Raw genomic sequence first — 21,424 nt, forward strand, 5'->3', positions numbered from 1 at the left:
CAATGCTTTCTTTCTACTAGATCAACTAACTAGTTTTATTGCAAAAAAGAAGAAAAGCCTTTTCTGTGCCTTGCAGCTTTTGTGCTTGAAAGCCTGTCTACTTCTTTCAACTATACTGATTAGTCTTAGATATTACCTTTACCTATAAACATTGCCTTTCCTTGCCTATAAACACTGCCTTACCTTTATGCTTAACGCATCGCAACCACATCAAACACTGTTACCAGAAATGTTGATGCACAACTTGCATCTGCAGGAGCTAAATGAAGGCCTAAAAAGTAGGCGTTTGTGCAAAAGAGTTTTCAGAGAACTAAAAATATTAAGAGAGGACAAGGGAAAAAAAAAAACACAAGACAGAAGGAAGACTGAGTTAAACTTTCCCTTTAATCCTTTCTCATTTCCTTCTGGCACCTTGTCCAAACACTCCATCTTAAAAAGGCAGAAAGAGTTCGGTATGTCTATGGGACATGACGTGGATGGCTAGGGCTTTTGGGGTGGGGGGAGTATTGCGCATCACCACCTGCATGTAGAGCTGACAGATTCAATCACTTGCATGAACAGGAGACAGAGTTTACACACACACACACAACCTCACCTCCCTCACTACAAGCAACAAATTTAAACATCTGCATGCACAAGTAGCTGACAGTGCACAACTGCACGCGTGCAGGTGCAAGCATGCACACTTTCACACACGCCTGAGTGAAAGCTCAAAATCAACAAACTCAAAATTCAGGTTGTGCAAAATCTCTGCAGCTTCTGAACACGGGGATGTTCTTCCATGTGTATCTGTTTATTTGATCTCGCTTTCAACAGAGTGATAATGCAATGCTGCCTCTTCTAACAACAGATTATGCCGGGAACATATGCATATGATCACATTATGTGGGGATGAGATGAATAGGTAGAAGTGTTACCAAAAGGTTATCCAGCAGACTTCTAGCCCAGTTCGCAGAGTAATTTTCATTCAGTAACAATGCTCTAAACTCTAAGAACAATTTGGTCTTCTCTACCCCCATTTTGCATGGGATTCCTCCCTTTCACAGGAAATCACATAGTTAGCCAAAACGCTTGTTAATGTCTTCTAGATAAAGTATCTTGTACACTTAAGCCCTGCCTTCTAGCTATCTTTTTCTACAGGAACTGCTAACCTTCCCCTCATCAATTTTTTTCTTCTATTCTGACCCTTCTTAAAAACACCTGGGGAAAAAATTATCTAACAAATACCCATGAAGGATCTCCAGATACCACATACATGCAGCTACCGCCAGCAGATCAAGGCAAAACAAACGTGAATATACAAATAATACAGTTAATCGCAGGAAAGGGCTCATGAAACAGCCAGACAGATGCAAACAAATCATTGCTCTCGCTTGTACAGCTACACATGTTTAGGAAGCCCACTCCGGGATCTTGGTGATGACAGCACTCACATGCCACCCCTGCCAGATTTCTGGTACTTTACAAACCCTGTTGAAATCTACTCTTCATTCTGCAAAGGCGTCCTGCTCAGTCTTCAAGGGAAGACCCTCTGCTATGCTGGCAGGGATTTGTCTGTGCTCCTCCGCGTCCATTAGAGGAGTCTGGACCATGATGCTATTTTGGAAGCATATCCCAAATCATCATGACCAGGACATTCAGTGGTGAAAAGCTTTGGTTTTGTCACATGCTGGTTTCAGAAGAATGACAAGCGAGTTTCCAGGAAATACCGATCTCTAAATTACTTCTGTCATCTGCTATACTAATTTTGCAGATCAACTGGAGAGCATTAACTGATATATATTTATTTAAAATTTAAGTATCAAGTAGCTGAAATCGTCATTACAATACTGGAGGATGAAACTGTTTATTTATATGCACACGTCTATACTCTCAAGTATCCATCACACAGTTGTGAGTATAAAAATAAGGACAAGGATTGTCCTAGTCTGTATTTTATAAACTGTAAAATACACTGTGAACACTATATAATTCATGATAACAAACAAAGAAAGTTTGCAAAATTAGCAGAAACATGGCTCTTTAAAAAATGGGGCATACCAGAGGCCGATATGAGCAGAGCAGGAACATTCAGCATCAGTGTAATTCTACTGGTTCAAAAACAAAACCAAAAAAACCTCCAAAACCCAGGACTCTGTTAATAGAAATGTAATTATTTTGCTCAAATTTTCCTTTGCCTGCTCCCCTTCTCATATATATATGAGGCAGCTAAAGCAGGGCATAACTGAATGAACACACCAGTGTATGTATTCTAGACAATAACCACTGAGAGCAGACGCCAGAACAGCCCGTCTTCATGACTCATTACACACATAAAAGGAAAAAATTTGACAGAAAAGACACACTGGTTCTTTCAAATAACTAGAGCTCCAGAACAGCAACTTTCTTAGTTTATTTCAGATTTGACGGTCTGGCCAATAATTACTTCTAGTCTCCTATAGTTACCACAATTAGACGCAGAAGAATAGGAAAATTAAAATTACATGTAATTTACAGTCAAATAGTTTTGGCTAATAAATTCATCACCTTCCCAGAAAGCAAACAAACAAACAAAAAACTGAATGTGGTTCAGTAGTGATGATACACAGGGTGATGCATCGATGACATACATCTCCGGCAGCCAAGAAAATCCTAGGCACACATCAAAGGCCAAGCTTTAGGAACAGCAAGGGCATTTTATAGCTGGGTTTGAGAATTACAGTAACCAACTGTTAGGAAATATTTTTGGCAACTTACAGTTTCTTAAAACAAGTTGATGAACTTTCAAAATATATTAATAAGATCATGTGGCCACTTAAAAATATCTATCCTGTCTGCTGCATGGCCCTGGAACTTGGGATGGTCACTGCTGTCAGCCAGCATGGGTTCTGCAATCACTGAATAGCAGCAAATATGGCATTATCTTGTAAAAACCTGCTATTAATCTGTTTTTCCTCTCCATTCATTCTGGACTGTCTGATCTCCTCCCTCCAGATGCTGTTGGCTCCCTGATAACTTCCTTTCTTCCCTTCTCTTCTCTGTCATTTCAGACTACTGTAATGTTCCTGTGTATTACAACATCTTGGCAGGCTCACTAATCTTTCTCTTACTTATCAGTCATTATCCACGGTTTCCATTGGAACTTCAAGGGCATTTTAAAATAATGGAAATAACCTGACATGTACTTGTAAGCTCAAAGTAAATAAGCCCAAACAATGAGATCCAGTGGTAAATGATGTGCTAATGCTGGTTAACATCAGAGCAGAGATAAGTTCAGCTATGCACAACTGGCTGAAAACAGCCGTTTAGGATAACCTCTTCTGAACTAGAAGAAACACGCAGGGAACTCCAGCCTAACCCTCTGCAGTGGAATAACCAGATTCCCAAGGTCTGCATATGCAGCCGCCTGTGGTTTCCAAATTCTTACGTACTATTCACCCTACTGAAACATTCACTTGCTGCCTGGTTCCAGATTTCAAAGGTCTCCTCAGACAGCTCTCTGGGACTTCCATCCAGCCCTTTCTGAAGCTTAAAGTTAAAAAATGACCATGCTAATTCTCATTCCTTTCTCACTGCCTGGTTGAGTTCAAGGTCTTTGATCTTATCTTGGACACAGGGACAAGCAAAACCTTAAATCTGTTGCAAATCTCTCCAGTTACTTACTCATTATACGTGGAAACATATGTTGTAAAGTGAAAAGCCTACATATATTACCTTTTGCCAGATAATTGGGAATCTACTGACTATCAAAATCTCAGCTTCTTCTTATCACCACTAGTGCAAAAGACTGACTGTGTATTTTTTCCAAAATTCTCAGTGCAAATTTTCAAGCTCTTCTTGTAACCACTTCTGCAAAAGAATAATTCAGACTCTGCCTTCAGTGCTACGGAGTTAAAAGGACTTTACAGCCTCCCTGCTTTATCAGTGGAAGTCTTTCCATTGCTTGCAAAGGTCTCCGAATCAGGCTCAAACCGAGGGCAGAATCTTAAGAGACTAGTATACGAGATGCAGAGTTCCTGCCAAAATACAAAGGTATGGAGTACTTGCCAAAGTTTTAAAAAAACCCACAGCTCTCTGATCCATCTGCTCAGAACTTGCCAGACACGTTCTTCATGCAAACTTGCAAATAAAAAGAACATATTGCACACATAACCCAACCCCTTTTATATCTGGATGGGCTACAGCTGCAGTAGGATTCTCTTACAGCGTTGGCTGCTACTTGCTTAAAGGTAAAAGAAGTGTGAGGGGAGTAAAGAGATGAGTGGCTAAAGCAGGTCAAAAAGGGAGGGGAAGTCATGTATGTCATGGAATCACTGTGACTGAGTCACTGCATCGCGCTGTGGTGAGGGGAATGGGCTCCAGGAAGAGAATGGCTTCTGAGAAGGGATTTCCTCTCCATTTGTTCCCCAAGCAGGGCCCTCCTCCTGCCACTGAAGATACATGTGCAGTGTAAGTTGGGGATACAGCCCTGAGGCTGTTCGGTCTGATTTATGCTTAAGCAGGCAGGAAGACTCTGCATTGTATAAGCAATAAACAAGAACGGAGGGTCTGGGGTACTTCTGCTGGAAGATTCTGAAATATTGAGTGCAATTTCCTGCTGTTTAGGAGATTTTAAGATAGCTCCAAAGAAAGATTTTATACAAAATGAAGCAAAACAAAAAAAAAATCCTGTAAACTTATCTAGAATTTAGCTTTAACTTGCCAGAGGCACATTATGTTTTATTAAAATATCAACAAAGAGGAGCCAAAGTCAACAAAAACTGAGTGGGTTCTTCTGTCTTCTAGCCAAATCCCCTAGATCCTGCAGGGTACTCCTGTGTTCATCTCCCCGTTAAGTACAAGTCTCACAAGCCCTTCCTCTTCCTTGGTCCTGTCCCTGACATTCATGTACACGTGCATTTTGCTGCAACATTTTGGCATGCGACTTTCTTTGCTATATGAATATTTGGACTTACTGCTTCTTCTAAGATGCTGTAGTCTTCTGCATGTCATTCCTCTTTCTTCCCTTCCTCTTGTCTGCACTGTTCTCCATAAGTCACAATTCTCCTTGTGGTTTTCTCTTCCCACCTACACGCTTCCACTCAAACCACTCCCATCCTCCTCCATTTTCTTCCATCATCTATTCTTCTTCATATAGGCTTCTCTCCAACAAAGCTTCTCATTGTTTCCTACACCTCCCCAGAATAGCAATATTACCTTCCCCCCTCCAATGGGCTCCCTACTGCAAACCAACCTGATGTTCCTCAGCCCAGTAACCACCACACTGCAGTGCTTGGTTAAAACTTGCTCCTGTCTCAGTGTAACATGGGCTCGGCTACCCCACCAGACTGCAGCCCAAAGAGCAGCAATCCAAACCTAGTGGCTCGTTTCTGACCCATGTCCCTCATTGCTACGCTCCCTATAATGAATGTACATGCACTGCAAACAGCAATAAATCTACCAATAAGCTCAGTGCCCCACATTTCTACACACGGCAGTGTCGAGCTGGGAGTACACGCTGGCTTGTGCCAGTAGCTACTGGGGTATTATAAATTTCTTCAAGTTGTCTTCAATAACTGCTCTGTTCCTGGCAAGAGGGAGATGCATCTGAGATAAGTTCTCAAATCGCAGTGAATATGACACTGCGATAAATATGTCCCCTTATCCAGGCTCACAGATAATTTGCCAAAGGTACTCTATACACAGTCTCCAGGGTACTGACTCTTTTTTGTACAGGATACAGTCTTTCAAAAAAAAAAAAAAAAAAAAAAAAAAAAAAAAGGATTCTGGAACAAGGAGAAAGCAATTCGACTGATATATATTGCAAATTAACTTCCTCTGGTCCTGAGGGGGCTGGAAAAGGAGGAGGAAGCTGGTAAGAGTATAAAGTTATTAGGCCCACGCTTTATACCGAGTTCGGCACTTCAAAGAGCACTGTACATTTGCCATTTAACATAACCTTGTAACCTTTCAGATTGCAAGAGTATGGTTTCAGGACAGCAATACATAAGTTTTGAGATCCAAATATACTACTTTAGATGTGGGTCAGAGCGATGGCAGTCAATTAAAATCAAATGCCCCAGGTGATATCTGTAATACAGACATCCTGCGCCAGCTCACAGCCACAAATCCTGCTTCCTGGTATTTTCTTCCGTGGCATTAGAGACTGCACTTTTTGGCAAGAAAAGAGAGGAAGGCCCCTCTGCTCCTGATTATATGGAGATCAGTCTTGAGGAGCTCTGCTGCAGTCAGTGTAAATTGCCTCAGATTTGCACCACAGAGATTTGGCCCAAATCTATAGTAGCTTGCTCTAAACGTATTCCCTAACTGAAAAACAAGACAAAACGCTGTCTGAATTTAAAGTATTTGAACAACCGACTGTGGTTTAAATTTAAATCTGACTCATAATGGGGTAATATGTTCCACAGCATCTTCCTCCTCATACCCCCAAGCAGGGAGAGAGGCCCTTAAAGAAACGGGGGCTACCACTGTCTGGAGGGCAGATAGTTCTTCGTAGACTCCAAGCAAAGCTCCACAGGAGCTTTCGGCATGGACTGGACCCTCCCGACATGGAAAGACTGAGGGTCTGCTCCTGCTTACTTCAAATTCTTCATTGCAATCCGATGTCCCTCCTGGGTTTTAACCTGGCGCCATTCGTTTGCTCCAACCCTGCACTCTGATACATCCCATGGTACGTCCCCTGACATCTGCAGCCTCTCAGGTACCCCCACCCACAGCAGCCTCGGATAACGACGACAATAAAAACCAGTGCTTCAGCTGCTTTTTTCATGATGCTTTATGATGTGTTAACAAAACGTGGCACTGCTTCCATAGGAAGTAATTATTACTTGTTATCGTTTGACCGTCTGTACATAATAAAAATACCTTAAAAAGAATACCACAATGCTCTCTGAACACTGGCTTTTCACCCTGTGAAGGTTTCCACTCGTCCAGCTTTGCGGTGGTGCCTATTTATTTTTTGGAATGCTTATTCATAAAAGACAAGCTTTTTTTTGAAGGGTGCAGGGTCTTTATTCATAAATACAGAAGCACCTTAATAAAAGAAAGATGTGATGAAGTCTTCAAAGCAGGCAAGAAAACTGATGAACAAAGACATTCCCATAACAACTGAGCTTTATCTGATCAAATTCCAATAAAGCCTGCATTTGGCATAAATCTTTAAAAACATAGCAAGGGCCACTGGAGGATGCTAAAACTTGTTTATTTAATATTATTACTCCTCCCTCCCCCAAAAGAACTTTATCCTCTTAATATTTTCTGAAGTCTCGGTGCACACTGAGAAGTGCATTGAGCGAATGCAGCGCAGTGGAAGGACAGGAGGAGAAGTGCAGGAGAGTGCTCGATGTGATTGAGATCACAGTCTGTCCTTCCTTCCTTCCTTCCCTCCCTCCCTCCGGCTTCCCACTCTCCAATGTGCTGATGATCAGCAGCACCACCAGCAGATTAACACTCACTTTCGGGCAGAAGAAACAACAGAAAAGATAGTGCCTTTAAAGAATTTCATTATCTGTGGCTTCACTTAACCAGAGCCAAGAAGCGACAGAAGCTTTTATACAAGCTTTATAAAAAAAACCACCTTAATTCCTACTTCTATGAGTTTTATTATTTTCCATCCTAAGACTACTTAATATGTGCACTGTGCTTCCCATCTGTGCAGGAACACACAGATGTAGCTGACTAATTCTTAAATACAAAGAGAAGTACTCTGGGTGAAAACAGACATTAAAGAAACTGTTTCTGCTCTCAGGGATTACCACTTGCCCACTGGCTTCATGGTCGCATCCAGTGCACCTGTACGAGAATTCACCTCCAGGACCTACTGCCCAGAGAAACCCAGGGGGCAACAGAACTAGTAAACAGATCCACAACCACTTGCTCCCAGCATAAATACGATGGAGTGCTCTCTGTTCCAACCCTGCCTCTGAGGTGGGAAAAGGGTCCTGGCTGCTGCTGCACCAGGAGCGAGGGGCCACGGCCCTGTCTGTCCACGCCAAGCAGCCCCAGACTGCCTTCCCGTAGTCAGTGCAAACAAGGGCTGCAGGAAAACACAAAGTCCTTCTCTGATGTGGGTTGGAAAAGGAAGCCAAGTATAGCCTGAGGAAAGCTTAGCCGAAAAGGTGCAGTCTTGCACTTTTTCATTTTAAGAGGTAGATCTGCAAGGTCAGAGGACCACACAAAGAGTGAATCAGGAGGAGAAACAAAATATTTATATTCTGCTTGCTTATTTTTTTCCATTTACTCTGCATATCTGTCTCTTCCTGTTCCTAAAATAGTCCTTCAGAGTAATATTGACCCTTCTGCACCAGTGGTATATATACTACTACTAAACTGCCACTGGACTAAATGAGAGAGCTCTTGAAGAGCAGTTAGGAGACTTGCATGTGTTGTGGCCACTTTCTCAGTGAACCACAACGAGAGAGCTCTGACTCTCTCCAGAAGACTTCTGCCCTCTCTTCCTGCTTAACTGAGAAAGACAAGGGGACACAGGAACAACCATTCCCTGAAACTGCAGGTATGTGAGGAATTTCAAAAACCCTCATCAAGAAGATCTCCTCAACAAAGCAAAACACTAGGCAACCCGAAACTTGGTAGGAGGAAAAAAAACCCACCCTAATAATTAAATGTTGCTTATGCAAGATGAAAAACCACATTGTTCCTTCTGGGCACAACAGCCCTGGCAAGCCCAGCACATATCTCACAAGACAGGAAGCAGTGCTTATGCACGGAGGAGGAGCAGTGGCTGCATATGCCAACTCCATCAGCAATCTCCTCTGTGAGGCTCGCTCTCCATGCGTGGCTTTTCATGCTGGAAGCAAAGAGTAAGTCTTCAGCCCTTACAGCATGTATTTGCCTCTTCCACTTCCACAGAAATGAGCATCTTCCTCATTCTCCCCTTTTACGTCCCACGTTTGTACCTTCCTTCACTGCTAGACACTCGTATCTGCACTATCAATCTATCACTGCGCATCCCTGAAGCTCCTCTACCATCACTGTAGCACCAATGCCTCCTATCCATCCTTCCTCACCTTCAGCTCCTTAAATTTTCTTCTTTCTAACCTCTAAAATTCATACATTGAGTTTTAGGATGCTTTCTATAGCAGTGTGCTACAATACATCACAGAATATCTCAAGTTGGAAAGGATCCATAAGGATCATGGGTCCCTCCTCTTCTCCCTGCTTTTGCTTTTCTTGTTAAACACTGCATGCTAACCTCACACTCTGTGATGGAGACTAGATGCAGCAGTATTTAGGGACCCTGACGCCCCTGCAGTAGAGCTGCTGGCAAGGAAACCATGCAGTTCAGACTGGCCATCACAGAGCTAAGATAATACCTCCATACAAGGTTCTGGGGAGAGCTGCACACAAGATTGCAAGATATAAATACGACCAAAGGGAAGAAAAAACAACCAGCAGAAGGCGGCTACAGGACCTTGTAAGAAGTAAACCAAAGAGAGGAACTAACAAGCAGCTGTTATCATTTTAATAGGTGCTCTGCAAGGGAAACGCTCCAGAGACAGCTTGCCTCTCTACAGGCAGGAGAGCAAAGTAACATGCCTGGCACAAATGCACGCTCAGAGCTGTCTGCCTTTGGCTTGCCTGTTACTTGGTGGAGAAAAGACCTAATCCTACAATAACCTGCACTCATTACTCACCTAACACTTCACTCAGTATGCCCCACCCAGCCTAAAAAAGAAATTGCCTTACTCACCAGCTATATATTTATCTAAACGACCCAAGTACCTGCCCTGAATGCAGGTGTCAGTCATTTCCATGGGCACAGGCTTGCTGGAGTCAGGCTCTCTCAAATAAGCTACAGCTGTTTCTCATCACAAGGCTAAATCCCAGCCAAGCAAAGGCTCTTTCTTCCCTACCTCCGCTGAACCCTTTGTATCCCACGTTCCTCAAACACGGAAAGGCAATTAAGTGAGCTCAGGCAACCACAGCTGTACTCCTTTCAGGTGGCTAACAGCTCTCAAAAGTAGAACAACAGAAAGCCGAGAGATGCCATCAACTCCTTGTAGGATGTCTGAAGAGTGAGGTCAAGCCAGAACATAAAATCGTTTCACCAGGCTGGTGTGGCAGCATCACACGGACTCGTAGTGTAATTCTCTGTGACAGCTGTTACTTATAGATGACACCAGCAACTGCCGTTGAAGATTCCTCGCTTTTGCTTTTAACAAATGATACATTATTTACTCAACTTTTCTGCCAGCCTGTCCTTGGGAAGGAAGGCAGCCAGGTTGCAGTCATGAAGACAAGCACCCAGTAACCACCTGTGGACCTGAACCACATTCAACTAGGAATCACGCTTCTCCTACTTATAAACAATGTCTAAACAGGTCAGTGTGTCTTTTCCTGCTGTCAGGTTGGCTTACACTGTCACTTCAGTAAGTACGTGAACCCAAATTCCCCCCTTCTCTGCTCCAAGTTAGGCTTGCACTTGACCAGACCAGGCAGGAAAAGGTGAATGTTTAAAGTGAGGTAGAAGAATAACACATTTGCACCCACTGGATCTGAACTGGACTCTACAGTGCTGCAAACACAGGGCAGTGCTCAGGCATAGTGAATAGGGCAGCAAGAACAGACCCAAAGAGGGGCTCCAGGCACTTTCACAAGGTGGTATCCTATCTGGCAGGGTTTTCAGCAGAGTAAGTCCTGGGTTGCTGGAACAAGCATGAGTTTTACCCAGTATAAAACTGCTGGGAGCTGAGCCCCTTTTGGTTGCTGTGTTTCTCGGCAAAGTGAACTATGCTTTAGATTAAATATACTCTAGACAGTATTTGCACAAATGCACAGACTCAATGTAATTAACTTTAATGGCTTTAAAGTCTTTAAAGAATAAATGACATCAATCATACCAGCACTCAGGAGTGAGAGAGTCATGGGGTCGTTTTTTCCCTCACTCCTCAATCCCTGAATTGCCCAGTCCCTTGCCTCAGCCCCTGGGCTACTATACAGAAGCCAGGTCTGCAACTGCTAAGCTTTGAAACTCAATTATTAACAACACTATTTCTGTGAGGAACGGTTACCAGGCTTCTCCTGAACACAGGCCAGAGTGAGGAATTTGGCTTCTATGTAAACTACAGTACGGCCAGGTGTTGGAAGACAGAGATCCTGAAGATGACTTGTTTGATGTCATGTTCTGTCACTTATTTTTATATGCTGAAACTTTGGAGTCCTGAGTCACAATTGCTAGAAAAAGTTTGCACATTTCAGCTTCATATAATTTTGAATAGTCCTTTCTAGGAAAGGCATGGGAAATAAGAGGCTACTTTGGAAAGATGGGACTCAACGCCTTCTCCTTGTGGTTTGTTTCACCTGCTAGATGGGTACAAGGCGGGTTTGCTGCAGAAAGATGGGGAGCTGACGCATGTGAGGTGCCGCCATACCTGGTACAGCTCTATCCGCTGCTCTGAGACCCGTGCCTTTGAGTTCTGCAAACGGAAGACCCTGAACTCAGCCTTCACCAAGTTGGAGGCATTCTTCTCCATCGCTGAGACGTCAAATCTGACTATTCGGAAGTAAAGGCTGTAATAGCTCGGTGGGATGGCATCTGCAAGAAGGCAGTGTGATTTTGTTACTTTTTTTAATGATAAAATACATTGTTCCTTCAAACAGTGTAACACAAGACAGCCTCAGTAAGGGAAATATCTGTAGCATGATTCAGTTCCCAATGCCAATTTAATATTATTAACAATTTAATAAAACAACCCAAAAAACAATGCACCCCATGTGTTTGATTATAGGAATACCATATTAATACAGATTAACAACTATTTCAAACTCTATTTTGGGTCATGCATTTAAATCTCCCCTCTTTCAACATACTGGTGGAAAATAACGGATTCTTATAAACTGGGAAAAAATCATAGCAGTTGGTATCTGGCAAACGCCTTCAGATTTGCATAGAGTTCACAGGGATCCACTAAAATGACAAGTAACAGCAATTCATCTGATCTGTATGCCCTCTGACGCCCCTTTCCCCCCAGAATAAGGAGAATAAATTAGCCAGCTTCAGATTTTGTTTCATATTAAAGGATCTTATTGGAACACAATATTCATTCTGATTATAGTGACAAGGGCAGGAAGCGAAGACGAGGAAGAAAAGGAGGGAAAAGACAAGCAAATAGTAGACCTTAGAAACAGAATTACATCAATTTTAACCACTTGGAAGCAGTGAAAGCCATAAACATAATCACCCCTCACTATATATCGTGGGCAAAGCAGAAAAAACAGTCAGAAAAATGGACTCAAGTCATCAATAGTAGCGTTAAACGTATCACGTTTAGGTTTCCAAACAGTCTCTGCCTCTTTCCCAGCTGTAAATCCTGACGGAGGCTAAGCAGCAAAGCGCTTCTGCGCAACCCAGGTTACCCTGAAGGGTCCAGCAATCACCTGAGGCCCTTCCCCGCCACCATCCTGGCCAGCAGCAGGAGGAGGAACCTGGCGCCCCAACCACCATCCCCTGTGCGCAAGACTCCCTCCTCGCCCTGCTGCCTGGCAAGGCGCTCCGCAGCCCGACTCACAGAGGAGTCGAAATGACTCAAAGGCCCCAGTGAAAACCTCCGTTCAAACTGAGGGAAAGGTGAAGTGGATGAAGAAAATAAAGGAGGAAAATTGGATCTGGGGGGATGGGGGGGTGATTCTCAGCTGAGGAAGCAACACTCTCAGGCCTCCCTGAGACCACACCAGCAGGAAGACTTCAGATAATAATTAGAAAACACGAAGCTTTCCCACCAGTCAGGGAGCTGAGGATTTGCCGTGCAGTGGCAGGAGACGACAGCCTCGACGTCAGGGAGCTGAGCAGTTCAGCGCCCATGAAAGGCCCAGGCCTTGTCCCAAATCCCAGCGAGGCCTCCTGCTCCGCTGCCTCCCTCGCTACCCAGGCCACTAATCCAGGCATCTATCAATCAAATAAAGTGCCGCCTTCTGGAAGATACCTAATTCTTCACAGATACAATACACGCAAGTTAGCATTTCTATGTAAAGAGATGGGAGAAGCCAAGTGCAGTACGTTTACCTTTACTTCTAACTACTAACGATTAAAGGTAGTTGGAATAAATCCTTAATAATATTTACTCATACCAATAAGACATATTAGTAACTTAAAGACCTTCTTCCAAATATTTAGTGTTTCTGGACTGGCTGCTACTACCAGAACAATGCAGCAGCTCCTGACTACACGAGGCAACACCACTTGCAGTTACACATTTAATAATCGATTTGTTGTAGCTCTTTGAATAATTCTAAATTCAAACTCACTACAGAATAAATACCAAGCACATGAGTACATCAGTCACGTGAAGAATAGAGCAAATTTATTTTGTCTTCACAAAATTTACAAACACGCTTCCTCTACAGAATTGGGCCCAAATCTCTTTTTTAAATGATCAGAGGTAAAAACCCCTACAAATAATCCTAGCTCTGAGAAAATCTTTGACGACAGAGAAATAATCTTGGCCTCAACTGTAGATTCATTACAAGTGAGAGATGATGAAATACTTAAAAAAGAGTACTTCCCAAAGCAGACCCTCAGTATGGTCAAATGGGTAAGAGGTACCAATACGAACAGGAAGCCCCAGGCCTCCTAATGATCTCATTTAATTAAAGGAACAAAAAAAAATGGTTCTCTGATTTTTACATCTGCAGTGCTCCAAAATAAACCCCAAAGCATCATGACCAGTATCGCTGCCTACCAGGCTTACTGACAGAAAACTGCTATAATCTTATAGTAAGATCTCAAAGAAAAACAGATGCAGACTACCCCCACACCAGAACCACTCCTCTCTCCCATGAGCAACATGTTAGTATTGGTCTCTCTCAAAATACTAAATGAAGGTCTTCTGAAAAAAGTTTAGCTTTATGCAACGACGATCTTCATTTCCACACATTTTGCAAATTCTTATAAAAGCTACTTGCTTCAGAGATTATATCCTCATTTAAGAGAGAAATAATCTCTTCAATTCATTTTTCTGCTATAGGAAACTCTGAGACTACTACTTGTTCTTCAGCCAAACCTAATCCTACTAGGAATATAATCTGGCATAATAATATGTATATATAAGATTGATGCTTCCAGGATGAGTTGTAAATTGTCCTTTATTGCCCTGTCATTTATTTGAGGCTTCAACCTACCATTTCATTCCCTGTGGACAAGCCAAACTAGCAGCCAGCCACTTGCCCTGGCACAAACAAACCCAGGCCATCTTGACTTTATTTCAGATTGAGAATTCCTATTTAACTTTCAGTTTGATTTATATTTAGCTTCTAACTTACTTCTCGAACTTTCTTGTGCTATATTTTTAGTCTTTCTTTTCAGTTTCTGTATTTTAGATACTGTATATTACAAATCTGCGAATATGTATCTGAATGGATTCTCCTGAACCATCTCTGCATTTACATTTTTTCTTTCTTTCACACATAAATAAGATAGACAGAGAAGGAATACTCTTTAAGGGTGCATGTTTTTGTATTTGCATATGTGCATTCAGATACACAGTGAATGAGCATTTACCTTCCAGTGGAAGGCAGGCCTGGGACACCCACCATGAATAAGAATTAATTCTTGTCTTACAGAAGTTTCATTTCTCATATAAGATAGTTTTATACATTGCAAAAACTTGAACAAGAAATTTGATTTCTTTATTTTATCATTCATGACAGTATCCACAGGAAGTCAATTTAGGAAAAGGCATTATTCATGGACAGCCAAAAAAAATAGTGTTTTTTACTAGCTGGAACCCTTCCTCTGAAAAGAATGGCTGACTGCAGAATTGGGGTTTACGTGAAAATTAATCAACTTTAAGACTGAGAATTGAGACTCACAACTCTCTTTGAGGGCACAGAAAGAACCCTATGGAGTCTACAAGGTTTTGGATTAGCCTTTAAGTGGTCTCAGATGCTGCAATTTATCTCTCTTTGTGACTCCACCTTAACCTGACAGTTGTATCAATTCAGACTCAGTTGGATACCTCTGCACTCCCCTCTGGTTTTGGCCCAATGACTCCAGTAGACACCAGAATGACTCTGACCAAGTTAGTTTGTAAACACAATTATCCTGATGCAGACTAGACTCCTTAAGTATTCTTTGAACCATTATTATTAACAAGTAGAATTAAATCAATATGTTTCCTGTAGCTAGGAAAACACATATTTCTTTTGTTTTGGAGAGAGGGAATAGTAAATGCAGTGAAAGATTCCATTTTTATCTTTACATTATTCATTAATTCAACCCTTAAAAACCTGAAAACTTCCAGCTGTAATAATCACAATCATCACAGTACAGTTGAGACAAGAGTTATAGAGTTATAGAGAGTTAAGAGTTATAGAGCACAGTTGGAGAAGGTGAAGGCAGCATCCCTCCTCTTCCCTTTAGCCTGCTAGACAACGAGCATCACAAGTTTAGCTTTTTCATTCTTTTTGGGTTGGGTTTTGTTTTTTTCTTGAATGAGCTGAAACTTAATTAGCTGCTTTACACAGGACAGTCCAAACTGCCAGGTTAAAACGTATTGGTTTCCATGCTTCTTACTGACTTTGTTCCGTGTCCAGCATTCTCCAATGCCAGTGACAGTAACTAGGACAGAAAGCAGCCCTGCTCTGACAGAGAAGAAAAGTACCAACAGGAGAGGTGCAGGAGACCTATCCCAAAATACTGAACAGTCTGCAGCATTGCTCCAGGTTGAGCAATGTCCAGTCTCTCTCCAGGAGAGACTGAACACATCTTCTGACTGACCGTCCATAACAGCACGTAGACCCTCAAGCATTGCTCCTGGGAGGACAGCGAGATGGAGTCTCTTAAACCAAAAGTGGCAATGGACGGAGTTTCCTGGAGATATTCCCCCAATCGGGAATCTCCTGCATAAAAGGATGACACTTTTGCCTTCCACAGTTGAGCTTGATGAACTAAGCCCTGCATTTCCACAGCTTTCCTCACAAGTACTGCATGTACTGACATTTCAGGAGAAACAAAACACTCTGTTTGACGCGGCTCTTCTGAAAGCTGGGCTTTCATTCTGGAGAGGAGAAAGACCTAAATTCAGTTGTATCCAAACAAGGCTTTTTTTTCCCCTCTGAATTTTCATTTCTGCTATTGAAACAAAAAAATCAATCATGTGCACAGCCCAAATTAGGAAATGTAAACAACTTTTCTTTCCTCATTGGAACAGGACAGACAAGCTGTCTTCACACATACACCCACACTGGAAAGGCTGAGAGCTTCAATCTAATCCTTCCATCAAGGGCTTGTAATAAATGCTCCAAAGATTTATTTTTATTCCCTTTTGTGTTTATTAAACTTTGGAGGGTTTCTTTTCCTTTTTCTTTTCTTTTTGGTGCTTTGCCCATTCTTTATTACAGCAGCTACAAAACATGGAGTGCCCTTTTCTTCTCACCCTCTTCTTTTTTTCTTTTCCCCTCCTCATCTTTCTAACTGCAGTACATGAATGACCGTGTAGTAGGCTTTGAACCAGCACATGCAAATATTTATAAGAGTAGCTTGATTGTTATTAAATGCAGTTGTTATGCTTTCTACGCTCTGGCATGCTTCCCTAACCCTTCTAACTATTAGGACCATTTAGGCTGTTTAGATTTCAGCTCACTGATAGCAAATCCCACATTTTTTTTTGTAACGAACATCATAGTGTGACGTCATTCCTCCCCCTGTGTGAATTTTACTCTCTGCTCAACATATGGGTCCCTGCCACGAGCCGGGTCAGGCTGCTTTTAAGGACATCCAGACGTGGTAAGTGAAGCAGCATGCATAAGGCTGCTGGTAGGGTGGGCAGCTCGTCAGCTCTACCAGCACATCTTTCCAGCAGGATCCTGTCCTTCCTGTCAGGCACACTCAGGTCAAAAATCCTTTCCTCTTTTCCAGGGAATGTCTCTCCAAGAACTTAGAAACTTGTTTAATGCATCTGGGCTCCTAAAGCCCACGGATAATTACTCTGCTCACCCCTCCTGACCCTGACATGACTGCAGAATCCTGATGGAAACTGCCTCTCTGCGATGAAAGACATTATATAAATACAGTGAACCAAAATATGGAGGCCTACAGGTTATATGTGGGAACTGGGATTGCCCCTCAGAGGTAAATCAGTTGTACATCAGCTTTCCATTAGCTCTGAAACTCTGTCCTTCTGTGACATTAAGTTATGAGCACATCCATTAGCTAATCAGTGCTTTTGGACAGACACGCTTGTGCCACTCTCTGCTCAAATGTTTCTTCCGGCCTCTTGCAGGAAGGCTTCAAAGTCAGATGGTACAAAAGCATTGTAAGAGGCTTACTCCAATATTCCAGTTTTTACCTAAGCTGCCAGTGAGCCCTTACCTTTATCTGTCATCAACCATTTGCTGTTGAGGAGGGGCACTGCACTGAAAGTCAGAAAAAACCTGCCGAGAGCACAGCAGATAAGGCTTTCAGCTGAGGCCCAATGGCTCTGGAGCAGCTTTTTCTCGCAAAACAGGGTACGCATGCACCTACAGTGCAGTGTAAGACTTGACGTCTGTTATTGCACCTGTTTTTGGTGAAGAACCCATGCCAGAAACTAGCAGCTAGGAATCTTTCACTGAATGATCCCTAGATACATAATTTATCCATGCCTAAGGTGCGCGGACGGTTCAAAATTCCACATTCACTGATAACTTCGGTCTTGGTATTTACAGCATGTGGATATGCTGACACTTAACAAGGAAACAGGCATACATAATGGAAGACAGAGCTTTCTTCATCAGAAAAAGAACAGGTTGGGGATCCAACTCCTGGATGACCCTTTTGAGCATCAGAACAACTGAAGACTAAAATATGAAAACACTTCCTTCTTTTATCACCAATTCTGACCCCTGGACTTGTCCCTGCAGTCACAGTGGGAGAGCCTCAATGCAGCTTCACTAAGACAGTGGATTTGAGATTCCTGAGGTGATTCCCCTTGGAGAAAACCCAAAGAAACAAAACCTCACTCCTACAGAGACTCCTGCTGCAGATCTTTAAACATGACTTTCTTTCACCAGTTACACTAACAGAAGCCAATCCTGAGTTTTCTTATTTCAGTAACAACTTCTTGTATTAGTTAACTTTTTCTTTCTTTGTAATGACAACACACTGAGCTCCTGATACACAGATGGAATTTATGCATGTAATTATTATGCCATAAACTGGCTATGAAGACTCAATAAATGTCACTAGCAGACTCTAGAGTGCTCAAAGCAAGACACTTGGTAGTGCTCACATAGCACAAATGCATGTGGGTTTTCTTCTGCCTACGCAGTCTCTGTTAAGGTCTACATGTCCAAAAAATATACACCAGTGAAGGTCCAAGTGGGCACGGATTTAGAAAAAAATAATTACCTAATTACCAGATTTTGTGACATATTTTCCACTGTTGAACCACTTGCTATTCCTCTTATAAAACAAAGGTCTACGACAACATATGAAAAATAAAAAAAAAAACCAAAACAGGACGTTCTCCAGATTGAAGAAGCAGGTACAATGAGGCAAAAATGGAATTTTCTGAAGATATGTTTACGAAATTATGTGTTCCTTACTTAAAAACTGACAAAGGTCGTCTGGTTCTGCTGCTCCTTCCTCATTGCTTCACCAAGCCTGAATCAAAAGATGACCAGCCAAAGCTATGACCTCAATAGCACAGTGATCTGGTAATCCGGTTGCCAGTTACCCAAATAATTAATTCCTTCAGGGTACTCCCATTGCTCTGGAGTTTGATGGACTTTGACACTCTTATGTAATTGCCTTTTGTGCCCTTGATTTCTGTAATGGTGAAAAACATCCAAACCATTTTGGGTCAAAATACAAGTAGCATAGTAAGGACACTGAGACAGCATAATTAGCCACTGGAGAATCACAGAGCTAAGTTAAAGTTTAGGTTAAGTTCTCACAAAGACAAGTAGTAAAATAAAACTCAAATCGGTGGTGGTGTAGCAAAGCCGCTGCACAGGATTTTGGTACAAAGCAGGTTAAGTCTTGGCTTTGTGGGTCATTTTAACGATGCAAAGAGAAGGGCATCTTATTACATACTCGCTACTTTGTGTCACTTCATCTCTACTAGCACATCAGAGCTGGATATGAGTCCTACAGTGGGCATCAAACCCTGCCAAGAAAAGCTACCATTGCTGTTTTAAGGCTGTAACAATACAACCCATTTTAAAACTTTTTTTTTTTCTTTTTGGTAGTTGTTCTCCCTGGGCTGGGCCAAATCATGTTGCAAGTTCAACCTCAACTGTATTTACATACTGCAGCTGAAACTGACTTTGGATGGTGCTTAATTTGGTCTGGAGACCATTGTAAGAGAAGGGCTGTAATTTTCCTATATCACTGAACTGTCCGATTTAAGTAAATCTTTGCAGCCAGAAAGTCCTCATTTAAATCCTTTCTTCCCTTGGACTTTCTGCCACCCCTTCACAGTTATTCTCATGAGGCTATTAGCTTTTGTAGGCTCAGTCCAGAACACCGTCTAGCCTGAAAAAATCCATACTACCTATAGCAGTTAGAAAGAAAGACGACAAAATATCTATTTGGAACAATCAGCTATGTCTTCTTCTCTCCTCCCTTTCCTATGGGTACCATATGAAGAAAAGCTGCTGGACCAACATCCCATGTGTTTGTTCACCTTCTATGAGGTGCAACAACAACAGCCAAGAAGTGCGTGCTATCACAGATCCCCCAAATGAACTCTTCCCGAAAAAGGTTTGCAGCCATTCCATCACCCAAAAGACAAAGGAGAGTCAAAATTAATACCAAAGAGAAAAACTGCAAGAGCATTCTGCTTTATCTGAGAAGATGACCAGAAGCCTCAGACAAGTCCATGCAATCATTCTCCTGTGAATGGCAGAGAGGCATTGCTGCTGCACACACTCCTGCTGCAAGGGGCTGGAGAGTTAACACTGCAGAAAGTCCCAGCTTCCCTTCCCAGACCATGCTATGAATGCTAATGTGCAGCATGCGGAAAGGGATTAACCTCTTCTGTGCTTTAAGCCAGGCTTAGACCAGATTTTCAAGTGTTTAGCACCCAGTATTTTGAATCTTTTTTGTTGTTTTTTTTTAATTTTTCCGAATGTCCCTAGAATTAAGTCTTCCAACTGGATGTTTCTGGCCTGATTTTCAAAGGGCATAACTGTTCTTATGATCCTTTGAAAACCAGTTTTGGGTTTTGGCACTGAAATGGAGCTGGATGTCTCTTCGCCACCTAGCCCCAGCCATGGGTGCTGACACTTACAGAACATCTTCACCTTAAATCTTGCCTCCTTCTTAGCTCACCTTGCCCAAAAACCTAAAGCAAAAATTCCCTGTCAGCCTCTGTGAGCTGGAGTGTAGCCACATACGTAGAAAATATTAATGATTAAAAAAATTCAAAAATATATCTGCAGGATGAGAGGCCAAGCCACTGGGCTACACAAAAAAAAAAAAATTACCTACCAAAAAAGCATAAAAGTCAGAAAAATCCCCTGCGCATCTTTCTTCTCCCTCCCTTTCTTTTGATATCATGTATCACCTCCAGCCTTTATCTAACTGGTCCATACAGTACTGGTCCATTGGTTTGTGCTGGGTGTCAGAGTGATCAGCTATGTTTTCTTGACCGGACCATTAAAGAACAAATACCCCACAAAAGCAATGTACTGTGAGAGCAGAGGCAGCAAGAACTAACCAGCATGTGTGATCAAAACACAACGCTCGTAGAATAACCCTCTTCAGGGACAGGCCTGCGCAATGCTAGTCTAACCTTTTCTCTGCACCTTCTCTGTCTCCCACCACTGCTCATTTGCAAAGAAGATTAGAAAACCTGAAAGTGTTTCATGAATGGGAGAAAAATACTTAAGGAAAACATACATAGTCCTTCCAGAGAAGCTACACAATTTATTTGGGAGGAAATCAGTTGCCTGTAAAGGCTGTCTGAAACAAGAGGAAACACCTGTAGAACTTATAGGAAGATGCCTGAAAGTAAGGACTACAGACTGCACGCATGAGTTTACGTCTTCAAATGCATGCTAAGGTAAATCATCACAGAGATTGCAAAAACTTGTGTCATTACTACTTTACAGCCACAGGGCAGTCCTGAGGCAATTGCAAGCCCCAGTCCTGGTCCTGTACAAACTCTCCTATCCTGAAAGTGTGTTCTGTTGAATAAGATTGAATTCCTCTAAGAAAGTACACTTTTCTTCTGCAATTTTGAAGAAAGTGAGGAGTGCCCAGAAGACCGCTTCTGCTATAAAACAAAACTTATAGAAGAGTCAGACTGAGCACTAAGCCTCGAATCAACTGCCTGGATCCAAACCTCTGAAGCTGGAAAAGGATCAAAAGCCAATTGAAATTGCTGAAACCTCTGGCTAAAATGAAAGGGGGAAACTGTCCGGTCCTTCCAGGAAAACAAAAACAAAACTCTGACCCAGGCAGACTTGGTGTGACCACTGCCAAATAGTCCTTAGAAAGGAACGT

At 42.3% G+C, this 21,424-nt stretch overlaps 1 protein-coding gene across 3 annotated transcripts in view; it reads right to left on the reverse strand.

The window, feature by feature from the left end:
- TGFB2 (transforming growth factor beta 2) overlaps nt 1-21,424 on the reverse strand; it is a 64,482-nt gene that overhangs the window by 10,214 nt on the left and 32,844 nt on the right. For all 3 annotated transcript variants that reach the window (XM_074579311.1, XM_074579310.1, XM_074579312.1), the window contains one exon: nt 11,370-11,533. In XM_074579311.1, the coding sequence (XP_074435412.1) occupies nt 11,370-11,533 (164 nt within the window). The remainder of the gene's footprint in view (nt 1-11,369; nt 11,534-21,424) is intronic.

This window comes from Larus michahellis, chromosome 3, assembly GCF_964199755.1.
Source record: "Larus michahellis chromosome 3, bLarMic1.1, whole genome shotgun sequence".
In the NCBI taxonomy this organism is placed as follows: Eukaryota; Metazoa; Chordata; class Aves; order Charadriiformes; family Laridae; genus Larus; species Larus michahellis.